At 41.7% G+C, this 23,377-nt stretch overlaps 1 protein-coding gene and 1 long non-coding RNA gene across 2 annotated transcripts in view; one reads left to right on the top strand and one right to left on the bottom strand.

The window, feature by feature from the left end:
• Positions 1-873: 873 nt before the first annotated feature.
• On the bottom strand, positions 874-13,891 carry LOC132832325 (uncharacterized). Its single transcript, XR_009646928.1, has 3 exons — positions 13,813-13,891; positions 2,029-2,187; positions 874-1,282 (listed from the first exon to the last, which is right to left on the bottom strand). It is a non-coding gene; the product is annotated as an uncharacterized LOC132832325 (long non-coding RNA).
• A 226-nt stretch (positions 13,892-14,117) lies between these two features.
• stt3b (STT3 oligosaccharyltransferase complex catalytic subunit B) overlaps positions 14,118-23,377 on the top strand; it is a 117,091-nt gene continuing 107,831 nt past the window's right edge. The window contains exon 1 of the mRNA XM_060849922.1: positions 14,118-14,704. Within this exon, the coding sequence (XP_060705905.1) occupies positions 14,538-14,704 (167 nt within the window). The 5' untranslated portion in view covers positions 14,118-14,537. The remainder of the gene's footprint in view (positions 14,705-23,377) is intronic.

The following is a 23,377-nucleotide window of genomic DNA, read 5'->3' as shown; positions in this document are numbered from 1 at the left end:
CCACCCCCTCCCATTTACCTCAGCCCCCTGCCCACAAGCCTCATTCCTGATGAAGGGCTTATGCCCAAAATGTCAATTCTCCTGCTCTTCAGATGCTGCCTGACCTGTTGTGCTTTTCCAGCACTAGACTCTCAACCCCCTTCTCCAGTGGTGTTATATGTAAATGCAACAATGCAATTCAACAATTTTACTTTATTGCTCGATACTTACTGATAATTTATTTGACAATACCTACAATCTGTTCTCTAGATCACATAACAAGGATGGCATGGTTGTCCAGTGGTTAGCACTGCTGCCTCACAAAGCCAGGGACCCAAGTTTGATTCCACCTGGGGGCAACAGTCTGTGTGGAGTTTGTACATTCTCCCTGTGTCTATGTGGGTTTCCAGCCACAGACCGTAGATAGGCAGGTTAGGTGGATTGGCTGTGCTAAATTGCCCTGTAGTGTCCAGGGATATGTGGTTCAGGTGGATTAGCCACAGGAAATACAGGGATAAGGCAGGCAGGCAGGGTGAGTTTGCGTGGGATGCTCCTTGGGGGAGGGTCAGTGTGGACTCAATGGGCTGAATGGTTTGCTCCTGCGGGTCGGGTATGTTTTGGCACCGCCCTTTGGGCACCAATCATTTGGCACCGCCGTTTTGGCTCTAACTTGTTTTGGTACTCATTACTTTGGCGCCGAGGTGTTTTGGCGCCTTTGTCATATCTTGAATAAATTGATAAGATTGGAATGGAGAGGTTAAAAATAATGAATAAAAAAGAATTAGATTCATTTCTTACAATGCAATAAAAACGAATTTCTTACAATGCTTCTAAAATAATTCAACAAGTAAAATGATTAGAAATAATTTAATGCATTTCATAGTCGTAGGCCAAACCACACAAATATTCCAGTGGTTCCCATGAATCAAACTGTTGTATGATATTCAAAATGCGTTCATCGGCCCTAATGTATTTCAGACATTTTCGATCTGGAGTATTCCCGGCAATCAACTGTTCATAATACGCATCACGCCCTTTTTGAATTCTCCTCATATAACAGGATGGTTAATTCCTAGTTCTGCATATATTTTTCTGTGTGCAGCTTCAGCATGATTGTTCGGTCCTCACCAGCTATGGTTCGACTGTACAGATTCCACATTTCTGTAGGAAAAGGTGGTGAACGTTCCCCATTGTCTTGTCTCATTGGCCTCCCAACATAATTATCTTCGAACCAATTTATTAATGGTTGACGTTCATCAGGTAAGTCTTCCGACAAAGCATCGATGTAGACATCCATGTGGGACTGGTACAAAACATAACGCAACGATCATTTTAGCTTTTAATGCAAAGTCAGGATCATTATTATATAAATGTTGGAGCCCAAGGTGTTTCAGATGCTTATGAATAATATGTGCTAAATGGAAGAAACAGCCTTTCAGCTCCACTCCCGGAAAACATTCTTCCATTGCAGAAAAAGCTGTGTGTTCATAATCACAATAAATGCCTTTTGGCTGTAAATCTGGTAGCAAATCAGTTATGATCTGGAACATTCTAACGTATGTTACTCAACGCTTATTAGGTAATACAGCATATAATACAGGAAAAACTCCTCCATGCTTTTATGCCATAATAATGAAAACCTGAGTAAATAATGGAGGAGTCATCTTAAATGTCCCATCCGCATACCAGACTTCTGAATCATGTAAAAAAACTACCCAGCTTTTTCTATCAAAAAATTAAAATTCTCTCATCTTCTTGACCACTATCGCCAATTAAAAAGTCTTCACATTGACCGTTGTTCGTCACATAATATTTGTACTCGTCACGGATTACTAACTCTTTTAAACTAACAGGATTTGGAAGAGCAGAATTGATCTGATTTCATTTTCTTCGTACATATTTTTTCATAGCGTCTGAAGTTGGAAGTGCTGCCTGAGCAGCTTGAGAACTATTTTCAATACAAACATTTATAACTGATGACGGCACTTCAAAAGTTTCCTCAGCTTTACGTTTTACACTTGTTTTGATGGTAGCAACTTCCACACTTACTGCTGAGCACCTTGAGAATGCCCGTTCACTTCTTTTACTACTTCATGGTTTTTAGTGTCGCTTTTGCTACATTTATCAAACACATATAGATAACCATCGTGTGATAATTTTCGTTTGTTCTCTTGCTTAGAATGTTTTCAGCTATTTCTGGTATGGGCTCTACAAGAAAATAGAAAGAAAATTACATCATAGCTTTCCAATGTGAAGACAGAAGGGCTTAAGTACCATCAAGGCAATAGATGACTACTAACAATTGTTAAATGAGAAAATGATTACAAAACGAGTGGGTCGTTAGTCATCCTCTCTTCTTTAACCAATCAAGACTTTTTTAAAATTCTGAATTGGCGCCAAAACAGCTCAGCGCCAAAATAATGAGTGCCAAAACAGTTTAGAGCCAAAAGGGCAGCACCAAATAATCCAATTCCGTGCTCCTACAATGTAGGGATTCTATATTGACTATTTACCTCTTAGAGTAAAAAATGAGGTCTGCAGATGCTGGAGATCACAGCTGCAAATGTGTTGCTGGTCAAAGCACAGCAGGTTAGGCAGCATCTCAGGAATAGAGAATTCGACATTTCGAGCATAAGCCCTTCATGAGGAATCGAAGGGCTTATGCTCGAAACGTCGAATTCTCTATTCCTGAGATGCTGCCTAACCTGCTGTGCTTTGACCAGCAACACATTTGCAGCTATTTACCTCTTAGTACAATCTTGGAAGTTTGCCAGTGTACTTCAATCTGCACTGAAAATAGCCCTCATCACGTCAGGAATGATGACAGTCGTATTACTAAGCTGTCAAACAAAGGAAAATTTAGTGAAGTGATCCATCACAAGAATTTATCTTTCCCATGCAATGTCAATTCATTGCTACTTTCAACTAAGAAGTTTGTAGAATATTGTGCAGATGTAGAGGTTCCCTCCATGGCTGGAATTATGTTTTGCATTCACAAGTGTTAATTATTATGATTTATCTCTGTACAGTACAAAGATTTGCATGCTAGCCATCTTATGGTTTCAACACCCATGTGTACCTGGTGTAACACAGATACGATTGTGACAATACTATAGCTTTAAAAGACATATTTTCTTCTTTTTCTTGAGAGGTTTTAAGACAGGCCAAGAAGTGCCAAGCTGTGTATTTGAATTCAATGGAGTAAACAGCTTGTCAGGCCTTGGAGCTTTGTTTAAAAGTTGGAATAGAAGTTGTCGGAATAGATGGGGTCAAGCTCCCCCAGAACCAAGAACTCCGGGTGTTTCAATTTCCTCCACAGTCAAAAGCTGTGCGGGTTAGGTGAATTGACCATGTTAAATTGCCCATGGTGTCCAGGGATATGTAAGTTACGGGCATTAGTCAGGGGAAATATAGGGATGGGGAATGTGGCTGGGTGCATTATGCTTTAGAGGGTCAATCTGGACTTGTTGGGCCAAATGGCCTGTTTCCAAACATTAAGGATTCTGATGTTATTGCTTATCAACTTCTCCAATGCTAATAAAGGCCATGACGTTATCCATTCAATTCTTGAATCGGTACAGTCCACCGATTCCAAGCAGTCCCAGACAAGCTCTTCTGCAGTTTCAGACCAGCATTCTACTACTTTCTGTTAAGAATCCTCTCATTTCAACTTCTGCTTGTAAGCTGGGAGGAGGAACACAGCATTGTGATTGGATTTTCCAAAGCACAAACAGGGTGTGAAGCAGTAGATGTCTTTGGTTGTGTAGTAGTGGTCAATGATGTTCAGTCCTCCAGTGGGGCAGGAGATGTTTAACCTGAGACCATATCATCGCGAGTGAAGATGAAAGATCTCATGGTATTATTCAACAATGAGTAGGCAGTTCACTCAGAATCCTGCACAACATTTGAACCTCAGCCAATACTGGTAAGAACATAATAGGTGGTCAGTTATCTTATTGGGTATCATATTTACTAACTCACACAATAGTAACTGTACTTCAAAAGTATTTCACTTACTGCTATTTTACTTGAAACATCATAAGTTTGTCAAAGTTGTTTATAATGGCATTTTTTTTGTTCTTAAGTTAGCTATTTTGATCTTTTAGTTCCACCATCAACATAACATTTGATCCTTATAACTTTTCAAACCAAAGTAAATTAAGTCTGATACAGGAATGAAACATATCTAAGGGTTGGTACTGCACATTCAAAGAACACACAGCTTTCTTCTTATAACTTCATTTCTATCATACATGCTTAGCATCATTCACTCTTGTGGATCATGAGATGCAGAAAATCTTGCCCCTGCTGGTGTCACATTTCAAACCAAAACAACATAGGTACAAGGCATAGGCTGGAGGCCCAAGGCATTGCAAACTGAAAACAGCCAAGCAGGTTATAATGCATCAACTTAAATATATTGCATTAACAGGAAACTCTTTTTTTTCAAAATTTCATTATAACTAGAAAATCAAATTTTAGCTGCTCAAGCAAAGCTTGACTCAATTTAAAGCTTAGATCATTGCCAATGAATATTAAATTAATTTTATTTAACAATATTGGGCATTGTATAATGTATGTACAATATGAGCAACAACGAAATATATAGAAGCAACATTATTTATTAATAAAAATCCACAGCTGTAAATTCAGGTCTCAGTCACCTCGAATCATATCTTAACCTAATTTCTTCCTTTTACAGCATGAATCCACTGTCGTCATCATTGAGATGTTTCAGCAACCCTTGTAATCATGCTCCCACACACCTGATCTTTGCGACCAATTCTCACCCTTGAAAGTAGTCTATCAACTTTCGACATAACTGGGGCATATGTGGCAAGGTTAATTAGGTCAAAAATTCAGTAAATTAGGAAATGAACATGATAGAGCACGAACAAAGTGATTGGGAAACAAATTGAGAGCAGGATATAAATTAGATTCAGAGAGATAAAGAACCTGAATTATATCTTATTTCAGCATATCTAATGGAAGTTTGCAACTAATGTGTCACTCCTGAATTATCATTCTTAGGTAGATAAATGTGGAAATCACTTGCACATAGCAAAGTTTAGCAATCACAAAATAAATGATCAGGTAATCTGTCTTGGCAATTTTGGTTGAGAAGTTCAATGATTACACAGCTACTTTAAAATTTGACTTCAGCAACAAATGACAGATGGCTTATGATTGTGGAGTCTAGATAAGTGAAACTATCAACAATCTCCAATGTTAATTCTAGCTAAAAGTGATATATCAGTGTCCTGGACTGAGACATTTATCTCTCTAATTCTGACAAACAAAATTTTTTACAGGTGTGAGCAAATCTATTTTCTGCTCGAAGTGTTTCTCAATAAGGAAATGCTAGTGTGGCACCCAACCCAACCTCCACTCGCAGCACCTTCCCCTGTAAACGCAAGAAATGCAAAACTTGCGCCCACACCTCCTCCCTTACTTCTCTCCAAGGCCCAAAGGGATCCTTCCATATCCACCACAAATTCACCTGCACCTCCACACACATCATCTATTGCATCCGCTGCACCCGATGTGGCCTCTCTATATTGGGGAGACAGGCCGCCTACTTGCAGAACGTTTCAGAGGACACCTCTGGGACACCCGGACCAACCAACCCAATCACCCCGCGGCTCAATACTTTAACTCCCCTTCCCACTCCACCAAGGACATGCAGGTCCTTGGACTCCTCCATCGCCAGACCATAACAACACGACGGTTGGAGGAAGAGCACCTCATCTTCCGCCTGGGAACCCTCCAACCACAAGGGATGAACTCAGATTTCTCCAGTTTCCTCATTTCCCCAGTCCCCACCTTATCTCAGTCGAATCCCTCGAACTCAGCACCGCCTTCCTAACCTGCAATCTTCTTCCTGACCTCTCTGCCCCCACTCCACTCTGGCCTATCACCCTCACCTTGATCTCCTTCCACCTATCACATCTCCATCGCCCCTCCCCCAAGTCCCTCCTCCCTACCTTTTGTCTTAGCCTGCTGGACACACTTTCCTCATTCCTGATGAAGGGTTTATGCCCGAAACGTCGGATTTCCTGTTCCTTGAATGCTGCCTGACCTGCTGTGCTTTTCCAGCAACACATTTTCAGCTCTGATCTCCAGCATCTGCAGACCTCACTTTCTCCATCATCAACATAAAGCAACTCTCAGTTGAAGACTTGGCATCTTTGCATCTCACATCTCAGGCATGCAATACTGAATGGTTATCTGCCAGTTCTGATCAGTAGATGAATGCATGGCTGAGGAGCTGGTGTGTGGGAGAAGGATTCACATTGTTGGATTATTGGAATTTCTTTTGGGGTAGAAGCGACCTGTACAAGAAGGACGGATTGCACCTAAATTAGAAGGGGACTAATATACTGGCAGGGAAATTTGCTAGAACTGCTTGGGAAGATTTAAACTAGTAAGGTGGGGGGGTGGGACCCAGGGAGATCGTGGGGAAAAAGATCGATCTGAGATGGGTATAGCTGAGAACAGAAGTGAGTCAAACAGTCAGGGCAGGCAGGGACGAGGTAGGACTAATAAATTAAACTGCATTTATTTCAATGCAAGGGCACTAACGGAAAAGGCAGATGAACTCAGGTCATGGTTAGGAACATGGGACTGGGATATCATAGCAATTACACAAACATGGCTCAGGGATGGGCAGGACTGGCAGCTTAACTTTCCAGGATACAAATGCTACAGGAAGGATAGAAAGGGAGGCAAGACAGAAGGAGGAGTGGCATTTTTGATAAGGGATAGCATTACAGCTGTGCTGAGGGAGGATATTCCCAGAAATACATCCAAGGAAGTTATTTGGATGGAACTGAGAAATAAGGAAGGGATGATCACCTTATTGGGATTGTATTATAGACCCCCCAATAGGCAGAGGGAAATTGAGAAACAAACTTATAAGGAAATCTCAGCTATCTGTAAGAATAATGTGGTTATGGTAGGGTATTTTAACTTTCCAAATATCAACTGGGACTACCATAGTGTTAAACGTTTACATAGAAAGGAATTTCTTATGTGCGTACAGGACAATTTTCTGATTCAGCATGTGGTCGTACATATGAGAGAAGGTACAAAACTTGACCTACTCTTGGGAAATAAGGCAGGGCAGGTAACTGAGGTGTCATTGGGGAGCACTTTGGGGACAGCGACCATAATTCTATTAGTTTTAAAATAGTGATGGAAAAGGAGATACCAGATCTAAAAGTTGAAGTTCTAAATTGGAGAAAAGCCAATTTTGACAGTATTAGGCAAGAACTTTCAAAAGCTGATTGGAGGCAGATGTTCGCAGGTAAAGGGATGGCTGGAAAATGGGAAGCCTTCAGAAATGAGATAACGAGAATCCGGAGAAAGTATATTCCTGTCAGGGTGAAAGAGAAGGCTGGTAGGTATAGGGAATGCTGGATGACTAAAGAAACTAAAGGTTTGGTTAAGAAAAGGAGGAAGCATATGTCAGGTATAGACAGGATAGATCGAGTGAATCCTTAGAAGAGTATAAAGAAAGTAGGAGTATACTTCAGAGAGAAATCAGGAGGGCATGAGATAGCTTTAGCAAATAGAATTAAGGAGAATCCAAAGGGTTTTTACAAATATATTAAGGATAAAAGGGTAACTAGGGAGAGAATAGGGCCCCTCAAAGATCAGCAAGGTGGCCTTTGTGTGGAGCCATAGAAAATGGGGGAGATACTAAATGAATATTTTGCATCAGTATTTACTATGGAAAAGGATATGGAAGATATAGGCTGTAGGGAAATAGATGGTGACATTTTGCAAAATGTCTAGATTACAGAGGAGGAAGTGCTGGATGTCTTGAAACGGTTAAAAGTGGATAAATCCCCAGGACCTGATCAGGGGAAGCTAGAGAAGTGATTGCTGGGCCTCTTGCTGAGATATTTGTATCATCGATAGTCACAGATGAGGTGCCAGAAGATTGGAGGTTGGCAAATGTGGTGCCACTGTTTAAGAAGGGCGGTAAAGACAAGCCAGGGAACTATAGACTGGTGAGCCTGACCTCAGTGGTGGGCAAATTTTTGGAGGGAATCCTGAGGGGCAGGATGTACATTATTTGGAAAGGCAAGGACTGATTCGCGATAGTCAACATGGCTTTGTGCGTGGGAAATCATGTCTCACAAACTTGATTGAGTTTTTTGAAGAAGTAACAAAGATTGATGAGGGCAGAGCAGTAGATGTGATCTATATGGACTTCAGTAAGGCGTTTGACAAAGTTCCCCATGGGACACTGATTAGCAAGGTTAGATCTCATGGAATACAGGGAGAACTAGCCATTTGGATACAGAACTGGCTCAAAAGTGGAAGACAGAGGGTGGTGCTGGAGGGTTGTTTTTCAGACTGGAGGCCTGTGACCAGTGGAGTGCCACAAGAATCGGTGCTGGGCCCTCTACTTTTTGTCATTTACATAAAGGATTTGGATGCGAGCATAAGAGGTACAGTTAGCAAGTTTGCAGATGACACCAAAGTTGGAGGTATAGTGGACAGCGAAGAGGGTTACCTCAGATTACGACAGGATCTGGACCAGATGGGCCAATGGGCTGAGAAGTGGCAGATGGAGTTTAATTCAGATAAATGCGAGGTGCTACATTTTGGGAAAGCAAACTTTAGCAGGACTTATACACTTAATGGTAAGGTCCTAGGGAATGTTGCTGAACAAAGAGACCTTGGAGTGCAGGTTCATAGTTCCTTGAAAGTGGAATCGTAGGTCGATAGGATAGAGAAGGCAGCCTTTGGTATGCTTGCCTTTATTGCTCAGAGTATTGAGTACAGGAGTTGGGAGCTCATGTTGCGGCTGTACAGGACATTGATTAGGCCACTGATGGAATATTGCATGCAATTCTGGTCTCCTTCCGATCGGAAAGATGTTGTGAAACTTGAAAGGCTTCAGAAAAGATTTACAAGGATGTTGCCAGGGTTGGAGGATCTGAGCTACAGGCTGGGGCTGTTTTCCCTGGAGCGTCGGAGGCTGAGGGGTGACCTTATAGAGGTTTACAAAATTATGGAAGGCATGGATAGGATAAATAGACAAAGTCTTTTCCCTGGGGTTGGGGAGTCCAGAACTATAGGGCATAGGTTTAGGTGAGAGGGGAAAGATATAAAAGAGACCAAAGGGGAAACTTTTTCACGCAGAGGGTGGTATGTGTACGGAATGAGTGGCCAGAGGATGTAGTGGAGGTTGGTACAATTGCAACATTTAAGAGGCATTTGGATGGGCATATGAATAGGAAGGGTTTGGAGGGATATGGGCTGAGTGCTGGCAGGTGGGACTAGATTGGGTTGGGATATCTGGTCGGCATGTCAGTAGACACCTTCCATATGTGATCTGCAGGCATACAGTAGTCAGCAAGAGGAAATGCCAAACTACGGGGCGGTGGAGTGGCTCAATGGTTAGCATTGCTGCCTCTCGGCACCAAGGTCCCAGGTTCAATTCCAGCCTTGGACGACTGTCTGTGTGGATTTGCACATTCTCCCTGTGTCTGCGTGGGTTTCCTCCGGGTGCTCTGGTTTCCTCCCACAGTCTAAAGATGTGCAGGTCAGGTGAATTGGCCATGCTAAACTGCCCATAAGTGTTAGGTGCATTAGTCAGATGGAAATGGGTCTGGGCGGGTTACTCTTCGGAGGATTGGTGTGGACTTGTCGGCCAAAGGGCATGTTTCCACGCTGTAGGCAATCTAATCTATCCTGTGCCAGAATGTTTGGCTCAAAGTGGATCTTAAAAGAGATCAAGTTCTGCTGTCATTGCTGGCCTGACCCATCATGTTGTCATGGAAAAAGGATACGACACTGAGCAGTATTGAGAAAAGCAATGCTGGTTAAAATACTGGGAGGATTAACTGCTCTTCATTGTAGTGTCAAGGGTATTATAATGTCCATCTATAGAAGCAGGCAAGACCTCAGACTACAATACTTGTAAAAGTGCAACATTCTCAATACTGTATTGCATTATTGAATGCATATTTGTAACTTTAAAAAAAGTGGACTCTGCTGACTGGGCCAGCATTTATTGGTCATCTAATTGACCTTGAAAAGGCCATGGTGAACTGCCCTCTTCAACTGCTGTAGTCCATTATATGTAGGTAGACCCACAACATCATTAGGGAGGGTGTTCCAGGATTTTAATCCAGTGACACTGAAGAAACAATTTTCCACTTCCAAGTCAGCATGTTGAATGATTTAGAGTAAAATATTCCAGTGGTGATATTCCCTTGTAACTTTTGCTCCCATCCTCCAGATGCTAATGGTTGTTGGTTTGAAAGGTCTTGACTCAGGAGCCTTGGCGAATTTCTTCAGTGCATCTTGTAACTGGTACACATTGTTGCTACTGAGCATTGGTGGTGGTCTGGATAATATCTAGTTCTTGCTGCATTTAGAGGGAAGCAATGTCCTAGCTAGTGTTCTGGGGCCCTAGACCCTAAGCTCACTATGGAAGATGGTGGTATTTGAATTCAATAAAAGTCTTGAATTAAAAATCTCATGATGACCATGGAATCCACTGTTGTAAAAACCCATTTGCTTTACTAATACCCTTTAAAAAAGGAAAATTACCATCCTTACCTGGTTTGGCCAACATGCAATTGACTCTAAAATTGCTTAGCAAGCCATTTAGTTGTATCAACTGCTAGAATATAACTTTTAGTTTGAGGAAGTACTAAATGAAGATAAATAAAAATATTTAAGAAACTGGCATGCATCTAATGTATATGGAAATGAAACAAGCTTGAGTCTTCTACAAGATTGGAGGTAGAGTGTAAAACATAAATAATAAACAACTCATCTCTGGATTATAATGGAGCCAGAAGGTCTACCTTTACTTCAATGAAAAACTTAAATTGTTTATGAAGTTCCCAGAATAAAAGATTACAGCCACTTGTAGGCAGAGAGTGTTTAACAGGACTATTACTTCTGCAATAGGAGATGATAAAACTCCATTCGAGTTAATAAATTAACCCTATGGCTGCAAAATTGAAGCATCACATTGGATATAAATTATTTTCAAGGTGTGCATAAAGAGTTGTAGCTTGGGTGCCCGTTGTCATGGTTGTGGGTATGTTTGCCGAGTTGGGAAGTTGATTTTCAGTGACATCACTGAAGAGGTCACCTAGACAGGGGACGAAACATCCACAAATCAACTTCCCAGCACGGCGAACATACTCACAACCATAATATATATTATTTAGTCTACATTTTTGGTTGAGAATATACTGAAGTATGCCAAGCTACTATGGAGAAGGGCTGTGGTCTTATGTGTAATTTATTTTCATGCTTCTCACAGAAGACAGTGGGAGTCTTAGTTCGGCATAGCTTGCAACTCACGGAGTTGGGAGAGTCAAACAAAGATAACAATAACTTAACTGCTTACATAACATGATGTGGCCTCATGCTCAGTTGACACTTGTGGGGACGAATTTGATGGAATCTAGGTTAGAAGTGTCAAAGGCAATTTGCAGTATTACATTGGAAGCTTGTAAGAAGGCAGGACAGTATCTGTCAGCAAATAGAACAAGTAATTCACAGTTATAAAATCTTAAATAGAAGTTGGAGTGGCTCTTAGCCAAAGCAAATGCAAGGATACCCTTAAAGTCTTACCTCAGAGAATAACTAAAACACTGCTGAAAATGAAAGTGAATTCCAGAGATTCTGGCATAGATATCATTTGGAACCAAAAGAAGTGAATTAAACTTTGAGGATCATGCAAGGTATAATGGAACTTTTATGAAGTTTGTAGTGACAGGAACAAGCAAAACATAGAAATGAGTTCATAGCTTAAGAAGTTATAAACTACAATGCCAAATGAAGCCTTTATAAAATTAATTAATTAATTTTATATACTATAAAGATTGCTCGCATAAAAACATGAAATTTTGTGGGGTAGTTTTGACAATCACAAGATTTTTAGATGCTAATGATCTCTAACATTAGTGCAATAAATGTGATTAAGTACAAATATTAGCATTGATTACCTATTTTAAAAAAAGGGTTTGTGGGTTCTTATGAATTGTCCTGAATTCAAGTCTCATCTGCTCCAGAGATGCATCATAACATATCTGAACAAGTTATTATAGGCATCTGAAGATCTAAAGGGGTTTGAAGAAAAATATGCCTGAAACAGAGAGATATACTAAGCATGATGGACAGGAATAAATGAGAACAAAAACAGAAAGGGGGGTGGTGCATAAGAACTAAATGGGGATAAAATTCGAATGATGAAGGGCTCTGGCCCGAAACGTCGAATTTCCTGTTCCTTGGATGCTGCCTAACCTGCTGTGCTTTAACCAGCAACACATTTTCAGCTCTGATCTCCAGCATCTGCAGACCTCACTTTTCACTCATAAAATTCGAATGACAAAGTAATGATTTTTCATTATTTACATAAATGATTTGGATGTGAGATAAGAGGCATAGTTAGTAAGTTTGCAGATGACACGAAAATTGGAGGTGTAGTGGACAGCAAACAAGGTTACCTCAGATTACAACGGAATCTTGATCAGATGCCTAATGGGCTGAGAAGTGGCAGATGGAGTATAATTTAGATAGATGCAAAGTGCTGTATTTTGGGAAAGCATATCTTAGCAGAGTTTATACACTTAATGGTAAGGTCCTAGGGAGTGTTGCTGAACAAACAGACCTTGGAATGCAAGTTCATCGTTCCTTTAAAAAAGACTTGCAGGTAGACAGGATAGTGAAAAAGGCATTTGGTATGCTTTCCTTTATTAGTCAGCGTATTGAGTACAGGAGTTGAGAAGTCACATTGCCACTGTACAGGACATTGGTTAGGCCGCTTTTGGAACATTGCATACAGTTCTGGTCTGCTTCCGAACAGAAGAATATTGTGAAATTTGAAAGAGTTCAGAAAAGGTTTATAAAGTATTGCCAGGGGGAGGATTTGAGCTGTTGGGTGAGGTTGAATAGGCTGAGGCTGTTTTCCCTGGAGCGTCAGAGATAGAGGGGTGACTTCATAGAGGTTTATAAAATCATGAGGGGCATGGATAGGATGCCTTTTCCCAGGGGTGGGGGAGTCCAGAACTAGACGGCATAGGCGTAAGGGGCAACGTTTTCACAGAGAGTGGTATGTGTATGGAATGAGCTGTCAGAGGAAGTGGTGAAGGAGAGTACAATTTCAACATTTAAAAGGCATCTGGATAGGTACAGAAAACGAATAGGAAAGGTTTGGAGGGGATACGGACATGGTGCTGGCAGTTGGGATATCTGGTCAGCATGGAGAGGTTGGACCAAAGGGTCTGTTTCCATGCTGTACACCTCTGACTGATTTGGAGTTGCCAGTATTGGACTAGGGTGTACAAAGTTTAAAAAAAATCACAACACCAGGTTATAGTCCAACAGGTTTAGTCAGAAGCACTAGCTCTTGGAGCGCTCCAAAAGCTAGTGCTTCCAATTAAACCTGTTGGACTATAAACTGGTGTTGTGTGATTTTTATCTCTATGACTCTAAGGGTTGTCGAATGGGAATGCTCGTAATCTAAAGAACAGAGACCCAATTAAAAACCTGAAAACATTTCATCCCAAATTGTGATGGCCCAGTTTAAAATATGTTGCGTTTTGTGAACCAAAACTGGTGAACTCTCTCCAAATGTGTATGAAATCACAAACCTATATAAAGTATTGAGGTTGGTGGATAAATCATTGCCATTTCCAACGATCATTTGAATCGAGAGCAACCAGCCAGGGGGTTAAAACAGTGCAGGCGGAATGCTGTAATATTGACCAGCTTGGGCAACCAATGGATGACCTGCAGGAACCGTCCCACTAACTGACACGCACACACTATATTACCACCACATTCCTTTACCTCAGACGAACCACCTCACCGGCTTGTGAGGCCTCGTCAAGATTTTATACCCTGCCCCCATTGCCAGCTCCAATCATCAGCCTCCACGCCGTCGCCAAGACGCCTCCGCTGATTGGACCAAAGTCTCCACTGACGTTCTTCTCCCCCCGCCGGGAGAGCAGAGTAAACCTCCTCCTGATTGGCCGCCACTCCTCCGCTGATTGGATCAAAGTCTCCACTGACGTTATTCACCCCCCCCTTCCCCTCCCCAGGACAGCAGAGTAAGCCTCTTCTTGATTGGCCGCCACTCTGAGACCCAGCCAACCGTCGCCCGGAGCAGAGGAAGTCGATGGAATCCGCGGCGGTTTTTTTTTTCCGCCGTGTCCCGCCTTTTCCGTTCGGCGTGGTTGCCACCGTTTTTTGTCTTCCCCCACTCCCCCCTAAAGCCCCATCCCATAATTTCCCGTTGGTTCCCTGACGACCGATTGGTTCCTACCCCCCCGGCGGTTGGGGAAGGAGATTGGTCAGACACAAGCGGCCCCGGACCCAGCGCCGCTGCTGTGCGAGTGATGTTCGCGCGGGGCTGAGAGCCGGGGGCCTTCAAACTCCCTTCCCCTCTCCCTCGCCTGGTCCTACCCCTTTCCCCCCCGCCCCCCCCAACTTACCAGTTACTGTTTGCACCCTCAAATATTTTCAAAGCCCCGACGCGGTTTGGTTCCCCCCTTTCTTCCGTTAACTGTTGTAAAATGGCGGAGCGTTCTGCGGTGGAGGTGAGGAGCCTGGTCTCCCACCCGGCCGGCTGGCAATCTCTCTTGTCCTTCACTGTCCTTTTCTTGGCCTGGTTGGCTGGATTCAGCTCCAGGCTATTCGCCGTCATCCGTTTCGAGAGCATCATCCATGAGTTTGACCCGTGGTGAGTAACACGCGCACAGCCGCCTTGCCTCAGAGTAAAGCCCGCGGTTTATTTTCTTTTATTTTGGGGGGGGTGGGGAATGCTCGGCGGGCAGATGGACCTTGGACCGGGGGGGTGGGGGGTTGACGCAGATAAGGGGGGGAAAGGGAAACCGGGAGATGAAAGTAGAGAGAACGGGGTGCAGTACTGAAGAAGGAACACGGACGAAAAAAAGGGGAAGGAGGAAGGACACCGGAGGGAAGGAGGCGAATGTGGGAATAAAGGAAGGAAAAGGGGAACGTGGGTGGAGGCATGGGATTGGAAACGGTGGAGTGAAAAGGAGGTGGGGGACATGGGGTTGGGAGAACCTGCTGGCGGGATACTTGGGGAGGAGTATCTGGGAGGGTGGGGGGAAAGATCATGGGTGGGGGTGATGTGCGAGAGGAAGAGGGGGCAAGATCATGTGGGTGGGTAGAGAGCACAGCGCAGAGAGCCGTGTGTTGGAGGTGGAGAGAGCATGGGGGGATCAGAGTGGGCTGACATGGAGGTTCAGAAAGTTGGAAGGGGGGGGAAGTGGTGAGGGGCAGACCAACACTTGGCAGGTCAGACACTTGCAAAGAGAGAATAGTGAATGACAGCAGAGGGAAGTGAGTTGAGATGAAGTAGGCATGGGAGTGGAATGGATGAGGGAATGCAGGGTACAGGAAGATCAAGGAATAAGGAATTGGGGGTGGACTAGGGAGGAGGTGTTCAGTAGATGGGAGGTGGGTGAACTCTGATGCACAAGTGGGTCATGCACAGCAGAGAACTCAGAGCAGCAGATAGTGACTTGGAAGTTAGAGAGCAGAGTGCAAGGGAGGATGATCTGTAGGTGAGAGATCGTTGATGGGGAAATAAATATGATAGAATAGGGTAGGCAGATGAGTGGGCTGGTAAGAAGTTTGGGTGGGCAAGTGGAACATGAAGAGAGATTACTGAAAATTGGAAGAGCCGCGGTTGGCCAGGTGTGAGGAGAAAGAAAGAGGGGCTGATTTTGGTTCTTCAGAAAGAAGAATTAGGATAACTGAAGTTCAGGACAAAGGAGGATGTCAGAGTTCTGGAGTGAGTGGGGGATATCAAGTGTTTGGGACAACTTTGTGGAGCAAGGGGTAATTTAGATACTGACGCATTTGGAGTTAGTGAGGAGGATGAAGCTTGGAAATCTAGAGAGCTAACTTGGGATGTAATACTTAAGCAGGAGGGTGAAGCATTGTGTGATTTTTTTAAACTGTGTGAATGTAAAATGGGAAAATTAAGATAAAAGTAGTTTTGTCAGGATTTGACAATAGGAATTTGGGGAACCCTAGAGGTTTAAGGTCTTGTGGAGTTTGTGTTATAAAATGTGAAGTGTGTGGACAGGACAAGGAATGTGATCAGTAGATGATGGAGCTGAAAGTACATGGTGGGTTCGGGCAGGACGGTAACAGGGAATTGAGATATGCAGAGCTGGGGATGGAGAAGAGACCTTTATAGATGGATAAATGGGGACAGGACAGTTGTCAGAGTTGAGTTATGGGAACATAAAGCATATGAAAAGTGGTGCCTAAGGAGGATAAGGGGTTGAGACCAGGAGACAAAATTATGTTGTAACAGGGATTTCCTCACAGAAGGAGCAAGAGGTTTTAAGGAAGAGCATGTGTATGGCAAAGCTTTGAAAAGGAGACGGGTTTGAAATGTGCAGGATATGAAGAACAAGGAAAGTTTAGATATATGGATAGAAATAGGAATAAGTTGGGTAATGAAGCCATGGGCCTGATTGGGAATGTCGGCGAGATTAGACAAAGAACAAAATACTTAGCTATGAAGTTGGAGAATGGAGAGGAGTTGATCTATGGTTTGATCAGAAGAAGATGGCATAAATAGGCAAAATCTACATTGGAAAGGTTAGGGCAAGGTCTTTTACCGTCTCTATTTGATTCAAGCCTCTAGTTGTGAAACAGTGTTATGGGTAGTTCAAATACATAAAATTTTAACTCAAGCTATCTAATTAGATGAGCATATTTCAGCCATCTTCAGGCAGATATTTGAAGAACACTGACTACTCACTGGACTGGAGAGATAATTCCACAATGAAAAATGGTAGTTTAATTGTTGCACTTTTCTTTTTTTTAATAAAATGGTCATGATTACTGAACTATGTACATTTAAAAGAGCAGAGAGCATTAAATCTCTCCCTGCTTATGAATGATGTGAAATAGTTGGCAAGTCAATTAATTTTTTTTCAAAAGCTGCTTGGGAGAGATCAAAGGTCATTTGATTGTTCATATTCTGTCAAACGTATTTGAGAGATCTTTGGTAAATTTGTTTGATTTAAAAGTTGAGGAAAACTGATTAAGATCGATTTTATAGTTGGTTAGTTTACATCTGACTTGTAGAACTATTGATAATGAGTTGACGTTTATTGTCTTCCTGACTTCAAAATTGTCACTAGGGTTGCTGTACATGTTTCTTATTTCTTTGACAGTAAGTTATCTTCCAGTTGTATACTTGCAAGTTTAATATTTGTAGAAGAAATTAGGTCTGTGTGTGTGTGTTCTGGTGCAGCTCATATAGTTTGCTATCAATTGAAAAGATATAAACTGATGAACAACGGAGGTTAATGGTTGGGAAAATGTTCACACAGTACATCCATGTTTGCTCATTCTGTACTATCCTGAAGATTGACTAATGCTTTACATAGATACCCAAGAGATGCATCCAAATGCATGTATCAATATTATAGCATGAATGATGAAGAGTATATAGTGGGCACCATAAATCAGATGTTTGTGGAACACAATGACCTGAGTAGCAGGTCACTACAAATATGGATCCATAAAAATTGAATACAGGATTCTGATTTGATGACTGGTTCTAATTTTATTTGATTAAAATGGCCAGCAATATTTAAAACATATTTTACAGCCTTTACATTCACAATAGAAACAAAAATTTCAATAGGTTGTAACCATTATTTGTGAGACCAAAGGATCAGAAAAAGGATTGTCTATAATTTGCAAGAAAAAGTTGTTTGCTTAATAACTGAATCTCCTTTGGAAAAAGTAGTCAACTGTGTCCGATAAGTAGAAGGGCTTGTAACGTCAAAAAGGATTGTGAGGATTTTAGAATTCAGCAAAGTTTAATGTGTAAAAAGTTTGTAACGCCTAAGTACAAAAGAAGAGTGAGTCAAAGTGAACCCATGGTCAGAAACATGAGACATTATAATTTGGAATAAGGAAATGGTGGATATTAACGATACTTTGTCATCTACTTGGAAGGTAGATGCGGTTAAAAAAAAGTATCAATTGTAAGTAGGAGACCAAAAATTCGGAACTCCAAATAAATTAGCATTAGTGAAGTAATAATGCTGGATAAGTAATCAGATAAAAAGCAGGTACTACCTTTGGACTTGATAACCTCTGTTGTAAGGAGAAAGTGAGGACTGCAGATGCTGGAGATCAGAGCTGAAATATGTGTTGCTGGAAAAGCGCAGCAGGTCAGGCAGCATCCAAAGAGCAGGAGAATCGACGTTTCGGGCATAAGCCCTTCTTCAGGAATTGTGTTAAATGCGAAGAAGGGTTTATGCCTGAAACGTCGATTCTACTGCTCCTTGGATGCTGCCTGACCTGCTGCACTTTTCCAGCAACGCAATTTTCAACCTATGTTGTAAGGCTTATTATGAGATGAGTACAGATCGATGCATCAGTTTTGATCTTCACAATTCCCCAGATTCCAGAACAATCCCTGTGTATAAGAGGGTAGCAAATGTAACCATGTTATGCACAACAAGAAAGGAGTGAAAGAGAAAAATGAAACAAGACCACTGACCCTGATATTAATAGGAAGTAAATGTCTAAGGTGTATTTTTAAGAAAGTATGCTAAGGAACTCGGTCTTATAATCGGGCAGAGGCCAAGAGGATTTATGAAAGGGAAATCATTGTACTTAACAAATCTTGTTTGTGGTTTAATGAGCAGAATATACAACAGAGCAACCAGTGGAGGTAGTGAATTTTAATTTGCAGAAGGACCTCACAAGATTATTACCCAAAATTCATCACTTAAGATCAGGGTAATATATTAGCACAAATCCAGATTAGGTTTGGATATCTGGTCAGCATGGATGAGTTGAACTGAAAGATCTGTTTCCATGCTGTATATCTCTATGACTCTATAACCTGATAGGCTAGGTGCTGGGTGGAATGGCTTTAGAATGTAGAAGATGGACATTATGTCCAATTTGGAGGTCTGCCTCTCACATATGAACATATGAGTTAGGAGCAGAAGTAGGTCACTCAACTCTTCAAGCCTGCTCCACCATGTAGTGTTTTCATGGCTGATTTGTTTATGTTCAGACTTTGCTGAATTCCACATGCCCTTAAAACCTGATTTAATTTCTGATGCTCTTGCCTAACAAATCTGTTACCGCCTATTGAACATATTTAATAGCTCTGTATCTACGGTTTCTGAGAGTTCCAAAGTTGCACCACCCTTAGGGTTGGTGGTAGGGAATCTCTCATTTCAGCCCCAAAAGGGTGAACCCAAATTTTGTGTTCCCTTTTCTGAACATACCCACAAAAATAAACAACCTTTTCACATCTACCTAGTCGAGGCCATTCACATTTTATCACTCTTCTAACCTCCAGTGGAAAAACAGCCCAGATTATCCACTCTTTCCTAAGATGACCTGCTCATTCCAGTCATCAGTCCATAAATCACATTTGAACCTACTCCAATTCATTTACTTCCTTAAATAAGGAGACCAATGTTGCATATGGTATTCAAGTGAATTCATCAGTGCCCTGTATGACTGTTTTTACGTTCAATTTCTTTGTCAAAAGTTAGCTTTCCTGAGGACCTGTGTTTCACATAGTAAACCACCTAGATCCCTTTACATCTTGGAATCCTGCAGTTGTTCTCCCTTTAAGTAATACTGTTTTTCAATTCCTGTCAAAGTGAACAACTTCGCATATTCTTACATCGTATTCCATCTGCTATATTCTTGCTCACTCACTGTCTTTCCATATTGGCCTTTGTATTTGTTCTGTCACAGCATACTTTCCTACCAACCTTTGTGTCATCCACAGATGTAGCTACCGTGCCTTCAATCACCTCGTGATGTAAATTTTTTAAAACTCTTACTTAAAATCATACAGTCCAGAAAAGGTCCTCTGGCCCATTGACTTTGCGCAGACAGAAACTACTGTTAAATCTACATAGTTCTACATTTCAGCATCTAGCCTATAGCCTTGTGTGTTCTGACATGTCAAATGTGGATGCAGGTACCTTTTTTTAAAGGTTGTGACGTTTCCTGTCTCAACTACCATAAGACATAGGAGTGGAAGTAAGGCCATTCGGCCCATCGAGTCCACTTCACCATTCAATCATGGCTGATGGGCATTTCAACTCCACTTACCCGCATTCTCCCCGTAGCCCTTAATTCCTTGTGACATCTGCCCTCTCAGGCAGTGCATTCCAGATTCCCACAACCCTGTGTGAAAAACCTTCCTCAAACTCCCCTCAAAACCTTCTGCCTTTCACCTTAAAACTATGCCCTCTTGTTATTGATTCTCAGCTAAGGGGCATTGCTGCTTATCAATTGTCACATCCTGCCAGTCTGAAAAGATTCATTCTTGCAAGCAGGGTCCAATTTATGCACAATTTGGAACCAATGCAGGACAATATAATGGAGCCATTCGTACGTGCTGGAAATGTTTGTGTATCGGGTCTTTAAAATTGTAACCCTGTATGAGATTGTGTCCGTAAGTGGGATGTTCGTAAATCAAGGCCCCAGACTTATTTTCTGTGAGCCAGCTAACCTTCTATCCAAGCTAATACATTACCCCACATACAGGGTCCTTCAAGTTTTCTCCACCATTCAATATGATCATTTGTACCCTGCTCCTGTTTTCTGCCCATACCGTTGAGCCCTAAGAACTAGATCTAACTCTTTATTGAAAATGCCAGTGATGTCCACTTCTTGAATTTAATTGCAACACAGAACCTATTCTCAAATAAATATAGAACAGAGCTTATTTTTAGTGCATATAAATCTAAAACCAAGTGTGTATATAATTACTCATTTTGTCCTCTACTCACCAAGTCTCACTGTGCCACCTGTGATTGCATGATATCTGCCGGTGCCTTGAAGTCTGGATTACAGATTGCAGGCTTCTACTTATTGACTATAGCTCCATCAACACTATAATTGCATCCAAACTCGAGACCTAGGAGTCTGAGGACTCTGCCCTCTGCAACTGGACCCTCAATATCCTGACCTACAGACTGTAATCGGTGAGGATAGGCAACTGTGCCTCCTCCATGACAACCCTCTAGGTTGTGTACTCAACTGTACTCCCTGTACGCTCACAACAGGAAGTCAAATTTTATCCAACGTCATCTACAAGTTTGCTGATGACACCACAGTTGTAGGCTGCATATCGAACAATAACGAGACTGAATACAGGAGAGTGAGTGCTTGGTGGCATGGTCTAAAGATAACAATCTCTTCCCTCAAAGTCAGCAAAACTGAGCAGCTGATCGACTTCAGGAAGCAAGGAGGAGGGTGTGTCCCAATCTACATCAGTGGCGCTGAGGTGAAGATGGTCGAAAAAGTCAAGTTCCTAGGAGTGACAATCACCAACAATCTGTCCTGGGCTACGTACATTGATGCAACTGTCAAGAAGGCACAACAATGGCTTTTTTTTCCCTCCGAGTACTAAGAAAATTCGGCATGTCCTTAAGGACTCTCTCTAACTTTTGTAGATGCACCATAGAAAGCATTGGTACAGCAACTGCTTTTAACCGGGCTGAGCAACTCCAGATCTGTGAACACAGCCCAGCCCGTCATGGAAGCAAAGCTTCCATCCACTGATTCCATCTACACTTCTCATTGCTGCAGAAACGCAGCCATCATTAAAGACACCTCCCAACCCAGTTGTAATTTCTTTTAAACCTCTTCTGTCAGACTGAAGATAGAAAACCTTAAACACATACCAACAGGTTCAAGAGCAGCTGCTTTCCTGCTGTCATAGATTCTGAAATTTCAAATCTAGTGTTGATCTTGCTTTTTGTGCAACATCTTTGCAGCTGCAACTTTGTATTCCTCATTCTGTTTTATCATACTATGATGTGTCTGTACTGCACGCAAAATAAAACTTTTCACTGCACCTAGGTACATGTGACAATAATAAATCGTTCTTCAAATGGGTGCCTGAGAGATGGATGCAATTCAGGGACTTCCTTATCTTCTTTTACAAGAGCATTGCATCAAAGGTATGCAAAGTCAAAGTAAGCTTTCGCTTTAAAAGCACAGGATTGTAAGGATTGGGTATTTTTCTCTGTTTGAGTCCCCAAAACTCGCCATGCCTTGACTTTCAGCTCAATCTCATTTAACATAATAATAATCTCTATCAACTGCATTGCTTTGTAAGTCAAATACCTGATGGAATTAAGAACTAAGGGTCATCTAGACTCGAAATGTTAGCTTGCTGTCTCTTCCTGGATGCTGCCTGACACACTGTGATCTCCAGCATTTGTTTTTCAGTACTTTGATCGAATTTGGTAGCCAAACCACCAAAATCACCTTCAAGAAATGGATTTGGAACAAACATAACAAGTTGTTCTGTCACATCTAATAATTTCTTCAGCTGTGTACAGAGGTTTTCTAGATGAGACCACCTTTCTTTGTCTTTGTTCTTTCTAGTAATTTCTCCAGACTCTGAAAGTGTTGCAGCATTTTATTTTTAATTGGAAGGACCACACATCCAAAATCAGATCTGCAAATGCAAATTGAAAATCTGGGCTAAGTCTCTGTCTTTTTCCTACAGTTTACAGTTCATAGAAATATAGGAATAGCATTAGGCCATTCAGCCTGTCAAGCTTTCTTATCATTCAATATGATCATGTCCGATCAAACATTTCAATGCCTTTTACTTGCTCCATCCACATAACCCTTGTTAAACATTTCAAATAATAAGCTTCTAAAACCATCTGATAGAGAATTCCAAAGGTTGACGCTGCTTTAAGTAAAAAAAATTTCATCCTCTCACACTTATGTACTATCCCTCTTTTTTAGTTTTAAATTGTGACCCCTTGTTCTAGACTTCCCAATCAAGGGAAACATCTGTTAGATGCATCTACTCAGTCTTTCTGTTTTTAAGTATTTTGTTTGATTCAACGAGATCGCCTCTTTCTTTGAAACACTCAAGATTATTTGCGCAATCTTTCTTCCTGCTGTCCCAAATACATGTCTGGTGAACATTTGTTCAGCTCCCTCTGGCAAACTATTTTTCCTGCAGGCGATACTCTTGGTATGGTCTAACCAAGCTCCAGTACAATTCAAGTAAAATTTGACTGTGCCTGTACTCCAAATTATTTGTAATGCTAGCATTCTGTTAACCTTGCCAGTAGCTTGCTACACCTGCATGTTAGCATTCAGTGACTTATCAACAGGCTCACTTAAGTCTTTTTGCACTTCTACACTTTACAGCCTCTTAATGTTTAAGAAATACTCGGCACATCTGTTTCTCCTTCCAAAGTGGACAATTTCATATTTTTCCAGATTAAATTCCATCTGACATGTTCTTGCCTATTCACTAAATCTTTCCAAATCTTCCTCAAGTGGCTTTGCATCTTCCTCAAAACACACGTTCCTACTTAACGTATATTCAAACCTA

Source organism: Hemiscyllium ocellatum, chromosome 34 (genome assembly GCF_020745735.1).
Source record: "Hemiscyllium ocellatum isolate sHemOce1 chromosome 34, sHemOce1.pat.X.cur, whole genome shotgun sequence".
Classification (NCBI taxonomy): Eukaryota; Metazoa; Chordata; class Chondrichthyes; order Orectolobiformes; family Hemiscylliidae; genus Hemiscyllium; species Hemiscyllium ocellatum.
The sequence above is the reverse complement of the archived record's forward strand: the minus strand, read 5'-3'. Positions and strand labels throughout refer to the sequence as shown.